The 10,070-nt window shown below is 38.6% G+C and overlaps 1 protein-coding gene across 1 annotated transcript; it reads left to right on the forward strand.

The window, feature by feature from the left end:
* The first annotated feature begins 467 nt into the window (after positions 1-467).
* LOC148425510 (uncharacterized) lies at positions 468-8,740 on the forward strand. The gene is made up of 5 exons (XM_088410748.1): positions 468-665; positions 3,956-4,133; positions 5,719-5,856; positions 5,940-6,279; positions 7,528-8,740. The coding sequence occupies exons 2-5, from the start codon at positions 3,961-3,963 to the stop codon at positions 7,771-7,773; spliced, it is 897 nt and encodes a 298-aa protein (XP_088266874.1). The 5' UTR covers positions 468-665; positions 3,956-3,960; the 3' UTR covers positions 7,774-8,740.
* Positions 8,741-10,070: the final 1,330 nt, after the last annotated feature.

Below are 10,070 nucleotides of genomic sequence, written 5' to 3' on the forward strand. Positions count from 1 at the left end.
GTTGAAAATCATTTTGAATCGAATATCGATTCTAAATCGAATCGGACCTAAAAAATCAGAATCGAATAGAATTTTTAAAAAGCATTTAGTCAAAATGAAATACGTGAAAGGCATTGTTAATTTTGTTTTTGTCAATTCGTATCCAACCAGGAAAAGCTAACATTTTAGCTAGCAGAGCTGTAGCCAACACAAACTTCACACAATAAAGCTGAGCAAGCTGTCCCACCCTGTTATTGCTTGGTGTTCCTAAAAGCCCATTTGAGATCGGAGAAGAGCAGCGTACACTTTTCTTCTTTAAATGATTGGCGGATGCACGCAAGGTTCAGGAGAATACCGCCATGCTTATTTGGAAATCGCCAAGGTTTTGAGAGGCAGTTTGCCCTTATATGGTGTGGTGGGGGCGTGGCTAGTCGCGTCGGACTCGTCAGGGCGCGCTCATGACTGCTGAGTTACAGGAAGTGAGTCACACAACTGACGGTAATGTTGCGTGTTGCTTGCAGCAGCCAGCAAGCCGGACGACCACAGCCAAGAGAGAACGAGGAAGCAACATGTGCTGATCACAATAAGTCTATACCGGACAACAGAGATAAAGAGGACCAGCCCGTGATCGCGGTGAGACGAGTCGACTGGATACTCACTGAAAATACACTTTCAAGTACTCGACGGTGAGTTGATTTAAAGTCCGCGTGCTTTTTTTTTTTCTTTCTTTCTGTTATTTTCGGTTAACGGCTCATCTTAGAGTTGGCGTCATTTGCAGCCACATCTACAATATGGAACATGCGCAGAAAATATTACTAAGTTAAACCATTGATTTTAAAGTATACATTATTGTCTTATCAGTGTTAGACTTCGGCGTCGTTTGCAGTTGTCAATTAATTTCATATAGCCACCCACTTGATTTTCCACTGAGGGGGTTTCCACACCGCCGCCAACGTCAAATGTAGCATTTCGCTTTTCATCGAAACAAATCTCTGTACATATTAATAGTGTTAAAAGTTTTTGATTAGCGCGCTTCTCGCGAAGTCCATCCGAGCACGGCCACGTGTTGCCCCTGCTGTTTTATTTGTTTGCTCTTCTTTGTGGGTCGCGATGATGCCAAAACAAGTTTGTTGGGTTTCATCAGAGCTTAAATAACAATAAAACAGTCAAGTATCAAATTCACCTACAATATAACAATCACGTGTCAAATTCACCAGCCGCACTTGCCATCAGAAATTGGTGATTGGGTATTATAAATATAAGGTGGACTGATTATAACGATTTAAGAGAAAAAAACGACATGATTTCAAGTAGCATGTCTCCATGTTTTTAAATAAAAGAAAGCTTTTTTGTGTGATTCCAATGTTATCTGCAATTCATGTGGCCACTGGTTGGTAAACAGTGTCATTTTTGACCAGGAAACATTATTAGGTCAACCACTGATTGAATCAAACACATGAACATTATAAGCCAAATTAATCAGATCCTGCCTTGTAAAAACGTTAGCAATAATCATTTAAAGAGAGTTAGTTGCAGACCTACACATCTGGTGGCAATATGTTTGTTGCTTTTAAAAAACAAAACAAAATATTATACATACACATATATTTTTGTCTTTTATATATTATACATACACATTTAGCATATTATATTAGCAAGCCAATACTTGCTGTTTGTGATGCAGCCAAATACAACCTGCTATGAACTCATAGCCTTTCCAGACGAAATGCTCAGTCAGCCACATTTTATCTGCTTTCAGTTCCATAAACACAACTTCAGGATAAAGCCAAGTACAAGGTTGCATTTATCTGTGCCTTGAGAAGCTAGAAAGAGAAACAGTGGCAAGATGAAAAGCCAGGCGTCAGAATGGGCTTACAGTCTTATACCACTGGTAGAGAAACTGGAAGTACAAGAGCCAAGTTGTGTACGTGCAGATGTGTTTTGACCATTCAAACACAACTGAGAGCGCATGTTGACCTATCCATCCACCCTCCCATTTTCTATGCAAACCGTCATCAGGTTTGTGGGTGAGTTGGAGCCTATACCAGCTGACTGGGTAAGAGGCAGGGTACACCCTGAACTGGCATTCAGCCAATCACATGGCACATATAGATAACCATTCAGACTCACTCTCGCATTTAAGGACAATGTATAGTCTTCATTAAACCTAACGCAAAAGAACATGCAGACACAACATAGCATGGTTGGACTCTGGATGCAAAACCTCAACCTCAGAAGTATGAGGCGAATGTGCTTACTACTTGTTCACCATGTCACATTGGTCTCCCAGTTTATGTAATTAAGTACACAGAACTTAACTCTTCCAGCCCTTTTTAAAAAAAAAAAAAAGCGAACTTGCCAGCCAAGTTAGAGCATTCTGACAAGCCTAAGCTGCTGCCCCCTCAAAAAAAAATCTACATTTATTTCCATGAAGAAAAAAACTTAACGTCAAGTGACGTCGATGACACTTGTTGATGGTCAGTGTTAATTGTTAGAAACTTAAAGGTAATGCTACTATTGATTGATTTTAAATGACAACTAATCGATTATCGAATTAATTGATAACCTTTTTCATAACCGATTAATAGTTTTGAGACCCAGTTTAATTTAAAATTGTCCAAACCCTCTTAATGTCAGCTTCTCACTAGAAAATATTCTATTTCTGTAGTCCTCCTTGTAAGCAAACATATTTGTGCTGAATAAGCCCATTTTCCAAATATGTTGTGGAACAAACCAGTAACTGAATTTTAGTTTACTTATTTTATCTTACTGTCAATTTGAAATAATATATTTTTTAATAGACTTGGAATTAAATTTTATCTAGTAATCAACAATTAAAATAATCTTTATGTGCATCCCGAAACACCGTTTCTCAAATGTAGCTGTGTTCATCACATTTTTCTCGATCCCATTGCTGACACCCTTTTGCAGTTGCAAAAGCTCATTAAATCAAAAGTACAATTAGAGGTAATGCAACCAATCAGCTCATTTCCACAGATGTGTACGAGATTGGCATATGTCAAAGTGTTGATTTCATTGCCGATCACAAAAAAAAGTATCACTTTTAGCTGCACCCCGCAGCCAAGTGGAAGCTGACAAATTCTGTCAATCTCATGAGACCTAACACCTTTTTCTCTTGTGCTGCTACAATGACTAAAAAACAAGTTTTGACTTCCAAGACATTTGAGTTTGGAGGTTGCTTTTGTAGTTTCTTTTCAAAAGTCAGCACAAAATGGACGTATTTGAGGCGTACTGCCCCAATAACTTTTGACTTCAAAGTAAAACTTTGTATATACACCACATGGGCAGTTGATTCAGCCAGTTTGGCAGCCCAGCTGGAGTTGCCTTGGCCGTATATTCATCGACGTGCTCCTTTTTCCCCGGTCAGCCTGACACACGGACACATTATCTGAAGATAAACAAGCGGCTCAATGTGCAGGTCACTTGTGAGCTTGTCTGCACTGCTGTTTGACTTCATTCCAGCTTCGTTTTGCCAGCTGCGTCTGTAAGATTTCCAGTTGTTTTTTTTTGGATTAGTATACTTTTAAAGGCCATTGCAACATTACATCATGGAACATATGTGGATCAAAATGAGTGCTTGGAATAAGTTGCTAACTCTTGAGTTTTAATTTACATTTGCATCGGGATCATTTAATTCGACCCAATTGGAAATTTAAAACAGAGTAATAATCATCGTTCAGGTAACAAGAATCTGAGAATGTTAAGTAAAACCAAACACAACTGTTTGTTAAATATGTGGAATAAAAACATGGAGAATGGACAAATGTGCAACAATGTTGCATATCGCCGATTAAAGCAACAGTTGCACCACACACACACACACACACACACAAAAACCCCACAAAGAATCTTGTACATGCAGTCTGTCAGTAGACTGCTTGTAAACACGCACTCATAAAAACCAGTTATGTGTATTGTTGACAAGTGCAAGTTCTTTCTAATTTTGTCTACACAGGCAGCATGAAAAGAGAGGTGAAAGCCGGAGTCAACTTTTTCAAACGGCTTGCGCTAGCGCGTGGCAAGCTGGATGAAGCCAAAGCGCAATTGTTTGCCGAGAAACTACAGCAACTCTTGTGCGACAAGTATGACGGCCACTGGTACCCGGATTGCCCGAGCAAAGGCCAGGCTTTCAGGTGAATAGGCACTCTCACTGCAACAGTTACATTTATTTCAGCAATTTTGAAAATATAACTGTAATCGGAAATTTACATACCGTTTAATTAACTCTGACTTATTCTGTCATATTACACATGAGGGAAGATTACTGTTGTTCTGTTTACATGCTTGGTCAATTGGGCTGTACATTCTGTTCTTATTTTGTTGTTAGCATACTGTCAATTCTTCAATGAAAATAAAACTCGGCAATTCTTGTTTGTACCACCTTTTAGCGATGCTGCTATGACATCTCACTTCACGTTTCATTCATCTAGCACTTCCATAATTCAAATAAATAAATAAATACATTAAAGAGAACTTTACAATAAATAATAAGGAAGCGCATTCTGTCACAACGTGGTGTGGTAGTTAACTAATACTGAGACATTTAATTTATCAAAGAGGATCTTGTTCCAGAACCGACCTAATAGGTGAGAATCTGGTGAGAAGCCAACTTTAAAAATGGGTCAACTAAAAATACTCGCCTCGAAGCTTCGCCGGAACCATGTTTGCGCCGCCGTTTTCTACGCAGATCTTTCCTGCAGGCGTATGCCATTTTGCAATGGTGGCAAGGGACAAACACCTTCCCAAAAACTGGTCAACATAAGTTGGGGATCATTTCCTTTAAAAAAAAAAAAAAAAGTGACAAAAATAATGTTAATTCATTGCATAGTGGAATATGAAATGGTGCTCGCTTGTGCTGTAAGGGTAATCGTGATTGCTCATCGTTAGCATAGGCAAATTTTGTTGGTGTCTAAAAACTCGTGTAGAAATATGAATGAATGAATGATTGAAAAACCCTTACCCAGTGGTTCTCAACCAGGGTCGATCGACCCCTAAGGGTTTGGTGGAGCCTCCACTGGGAAGGCCAAGACACACCCGACTCATCGTATCAATTTGTGACTGGCTGCAGATAATCGCGTTACATTGCTTGCTAATCAGTGCAGTTCATGTTGTGTAGCAGAATAAAAAAAAACAAAAAAAAAAACATACAAATATCTTGAATCTGAAACATAAATCCCTAAAGAAGGGTTCGGTGAATGCCCATAGGAAACTAGTGTGGTTCCGTACCTACAAAAAGTTAAGAACCACTTTTCTAACCCTCCAAACACCTTGTAGTTTGCATTAGTTTAAAGATATTGTCTCTTGTTATGAAAGAAAATTCAGGATACGAAGGGTGAAAATGGTTGATGTATAATAATACGTAATGTAATTCCAATTTGTATTTGTTACATTTATCATTTATATTTTAAAGGGTTTAGGAGCATTTTTTTTTTTTTTTTTTTAGATGGGCGGCTTGGAACGGATTAGGCTATTAATATTATTATATATTATGTAAAGCATCTGTACTTAATGGAAAAACTCACCTTACCAAATGACTTCCGGAAGAACTTAATTTTGTAAGTACAGGTATCACTGCACTTCAAAAAAATAATCTATATTTAGAAAACAGTGAGGTCGCCTATGATGAATCAGCAGATCAATGTAATACTTACAAGAATAGGTATGTCTGTTAGGGGTTCTAAAAGGGAGCTGTTATTTATTTATTGATTGATTTTGCAGATGCATCCGGATAAATAACGGAACACCTAATGATGAAGTGCTCGTGAAGGCCTGTAAGGAGAGTGAGCTCACCCCCAGTGATCTCTGTCTTCCCCCAGAAGTTACCGTGTGGATCGACCCGCTGGAGGTGTGCGTGAGGTGAGTCACTGTCTAGGAGTTTGAGCGTGTAGTCATCTAGCCATTCATTATGCGATGAATCAACATTTCATCATCTTTCACAGATCCAGGGAGAATAGCTATCCATTCTCAATAGCATGTTTCAAAGATGAGGAAGAGCATGAGGATGGAAGTGTAAAAAAAGGGGAGGAGGATTCTCCTGCGGACTCCACAAACCAAGACACGTCCGACTATCACTCTGCTACATCTTCTGATTGTGGTTCGGCTGTGTCCAGCGACACAGAAGAGGAGGCAAAGGACGGAGAGATAGAAGACAAGCTAGAAAAAAAGGCACCAGTGAAAAAACAACAAGTGGCAGATGACACTTTCAAGATAATAAAGGTTCCCAGAATTCGGAAACGTCACGGAGTTGGATCACATAGAGTCAGATACAGCAGAAACTTGGTAAGCTATGTTTTTTTTTTTTGGTGGGTGGTATATATTTGTCTCCAACCTTTTAATGTTTGAGAAAAAATTGCTTGGTTCACACAATGTTTGGTTCACATATTGTACAGTATTCTAATCCATTTTAACCACGCACCGATATACAATGCACAAGTATAACTTTGGTCTGGGCTTAAACGGGTGAATTGCATTTTGGGTCATTTCAACTGAGAAACATTACCTAGGTTTACAAATGTTTTTAAAAAACGTTTCCTCACCATCTTACCAAGTGACGTCACAGGTCAAGACCCAAAGCAAGCCCAAATATCCGTTCTACTGGGTAAATTAGTTCAATCTGCCGGGTTTTGCAAAACAGCTGACCAAGACAAAGGCAAGTATGAAATTGTCTGAAGTAGGGCCCAGCAAGCCAGACTGTAATATGGAAATTAAATGACGTGTCACACAAGCTGGCAGCAGTCAACCATCCATAATAGACTTGTTTTCATACAATTTATCAACCAAGTATGATATCATGTAAGTAAAAGCTGAGAAGCTTAACAACAAGGTAAACAAAATTGTCCATTTTTTTTGTCCATAATTTCTATATTTATGTACTATCACATTTCATGACATACCTGTTCAAATTGTGTATTTCTGAATATGCACATCATAAATTACCTAGAAATTATGCACTTAAATCAATGGCAAATAGTGTTTGTTTTCGCTTGACGCATTCTTCCAAAGTATGGTTTCTCTGCGACGCTGTAGTATGCGCGCTGCATTCATGTAACACCAGTAAACGGCCTCTCTCAATAATCTGGCGGAAAAAAAGGACATTTTCAAACCTTTTTCGTCAGCCCACTAACAATTTAATCTAGTTCTCATCAGACAAAAACGTACTCGATTTTCGCCACATTTTAGTCTTTACAGGGCAATGGTGACGTGGTTAGTTTTGCCTGAAGAAAACACAGTTATTGATGGTCTTCACATTTAAAATTCTCAACCAGGGGGTGGAACACATGGTTGATGTTTTATCAGGCTTAGTCAACAGGTGCGTGAAAAAAATCAGGATTGGTTAACTCTGATTTTTTTCCCAGTCAGAGCTAGTAAAGGGACAAGGCAGTATTTATACATGCAATGGCTTTAGCATTGGACTTACAGTAAATGGGATATGCGTATGATTTAGACTGATTGGTAGTCTTAAATAGCAGATACGTACGAAAGGACATTACCAACATATTAATGACTTGATTTTCTTCCGATGTTCAGGTTCCAGCAAACCTCCAATATTTCTGCCAACCTGTACCAGTCTGGTCCCATTGCATGGCTGGCGCCCCGATGTTTGTCACCACAGTTATGGCCCCTCCCCCGCCGCCCCCACCCCATCATCTACTTGTGCGCTACATCTTGCCACAGGCTTCCCAACATTTCGTTGTTCCTCGGGCCCCGCTACACTCATGGGAACCTGCGAAAGATGAAACTGCCAGGCGGCGCTCCTCAGATCAGCCGGTTTAGCAAAACACAAGCCAGAAGAAGAACTTTTCCACAACAGTAATGTTGAAAGTTATTCCTCGCACATAATGTGTCTTTTGTGTCAAATGTTTGATTCTATATTCTGAGTTACTTATCCTCAGCTGAAGTTTTGCTGAAATGTGGTTAATCTACTGCTTTATTGCGTGGGACCTATCCAATCTGCACAGGCACTTGGGTGCTTGAATAAGCTCAGGGATTGTCTGCAATACACTTTATGCCAGATAATTGCCATTTTCAGGTATTTTTCCATGTTCTGCAAATGCCATGATGTAGTGGTCCACTGTACACACACACACACGCACATAATTTTTCATCTTTGTAAAATGTGATTTTAGTGTTTTTTAAGCTATTTACGTCTATTTTGGGAAGAAAAATATTTTCACTCGACTGCCTGTAAATAATACAAATACTGGATATAACAGACTAATTTTCACCTTTAACAGGTTTCTTTGATCACTGTTGGAGATAACTTAACTCAAAACGTACCAACATTGTAAATTGTTTAGATTTTACTAACAGGAGTTGCTGTATGTTGCTTTTAGAGCCCGGTTTAGGTTTTCAGTCTGTTGTGATGTTGATGTGGGAAACCAGAGCTGCTGCTTTATATATATATATATATATATATATATATATATATATATATATATATATATTAGAATACTGTGCATGTTGGGTTTTTCATCTGCTGTCATTTCACAATATTAATTACTTAGTCAATTTTCAGACAGCGTACATTTATTTCTAATTAATTTAGCTATGACATGATACCATGCTTTCTGGCTTGAATATAAATGGGTGCCCACTGATTCTTACATTCTGTTATTTAATTTTTTTATTGCTATTTAATTACTATGCAGTTGCAAAATGTTTTAATTTAGTTTTGCATTGTTTTACTTGCACCATTTATCTATTTGATATTTCTCAAGGAATAAACTGACGCCAAACTCGTGGTATTTTTGTCTTTTTGTGTATATACATGCTTGGAATGCGTCATGCTAAGAAGTGTCCCGTTGTCTAAATACGAACAAATCAATTAAAATCGGAGTATGTGTATAGCAGCATGACGTGCAGTTCGCCGTTTTGCAAAACGGGATCAGACGTGAAGGAAAAGACCACCAGGGGGCCCTCAAGAGTGATTAAAAGTAAACGAGTACTTAAGGAAGCTTTTGCACATTTGCAGCTACTGTACTTTGAAGACGTTATTCACTTTTATCCGTTTATTTGGACCGGTTTGTGTTATTAGCTGAATGTAATTGTTGCACATATTGTCCTGGCACTTAGTTTTTTTGGACAATACCGTTACAGTAACTAAACCAAACTACACATGCCTAGTGTAAATGCGTAGTGGGTTTTTTTTGTTTGTTTGTTTTTTAAAGTGGGCCCAGATTATGCTAATCATCACATGGAATGTTCAAACTCTGCTCTTCTCGAAACGAATTGCTAATACTAAGTTCATATGAGTTGAAGTATATGAATGATCACCAACTTAATTAAAATAGCAAGAACTGCATCACCTAAAGTAATCGATTACTTAAGTGCTTTCTTTTATTGAGCACCAAACATTTTTTAGACCGTGGATTGAATGTCTGAACTCTTGAAAAACGTAAGAATATGTCTTGATTTGAATGAGTTAAGACTCCTCATAAATAAGCACCTGCTCAGGGCTGCCACTAGGGGCCACCCAATGTTTTTTTTGTTTGTTTTTTAAATATGGTTGCGGCAGGACAAAGTATATATTCAGGTACCGCGCTGTCCAGTTATATCACAATTAGAATTGACTCGACATTTAATGTAGTTTTGTTTGTGTTGTTGCTTGCATGTTGTTAACTTCTCCGTGCTGTACATTTTATTATTTGTATACTGGTATATGATATAATTTGTTGTTGCACTTCATTGTTACTTTTGCTGTAGCATTTATTTCTTTTTAAATCCGCCAATATGATAAATATAATTCCTCAAGAGAAATCAAAATTTATTTTACAATCTCCTTTGTGGTTTGGGCTATAGTGATGCAATTTTTGCCTCACTTTGACTCTGTGTGTGAACAGAACATTCCTTGAAGTTGGGCATTCTTAAACCCATCCCGGCCTGGTTGCAAACACACGCCGCGTGAATCGTGCGTAGCGCAGCATATGCTGCACACGCACACATGCAAATAAGATAAGATAAAAGGTAGGCTAGGGACTGGCTGGCATGCAGCGGTGTGCGCAAACAGCAACAGTGCCGCGCCTCTCTTTTTCTAAAGGGAGTTAAGTTGACTTCCACAATTCGCGGCTTCC

Source organism: Hippichthys cyanospilos, chromosome 3, assembly GCF_059441005.1.
Source record: "Hippichthys cyanospilos isolate Australia breed blue-spotted pipefish chromosome 3, RoL_Hcya_1.0, whole genome shotgun sequence".
NCBI classification, from domain to species: Eukaryota; Metazoa; Chordata; class Actinopteri; order Syngnathiformes; family Syngnathidae; genus Hippichthys; species Hippichthys cyanospilos.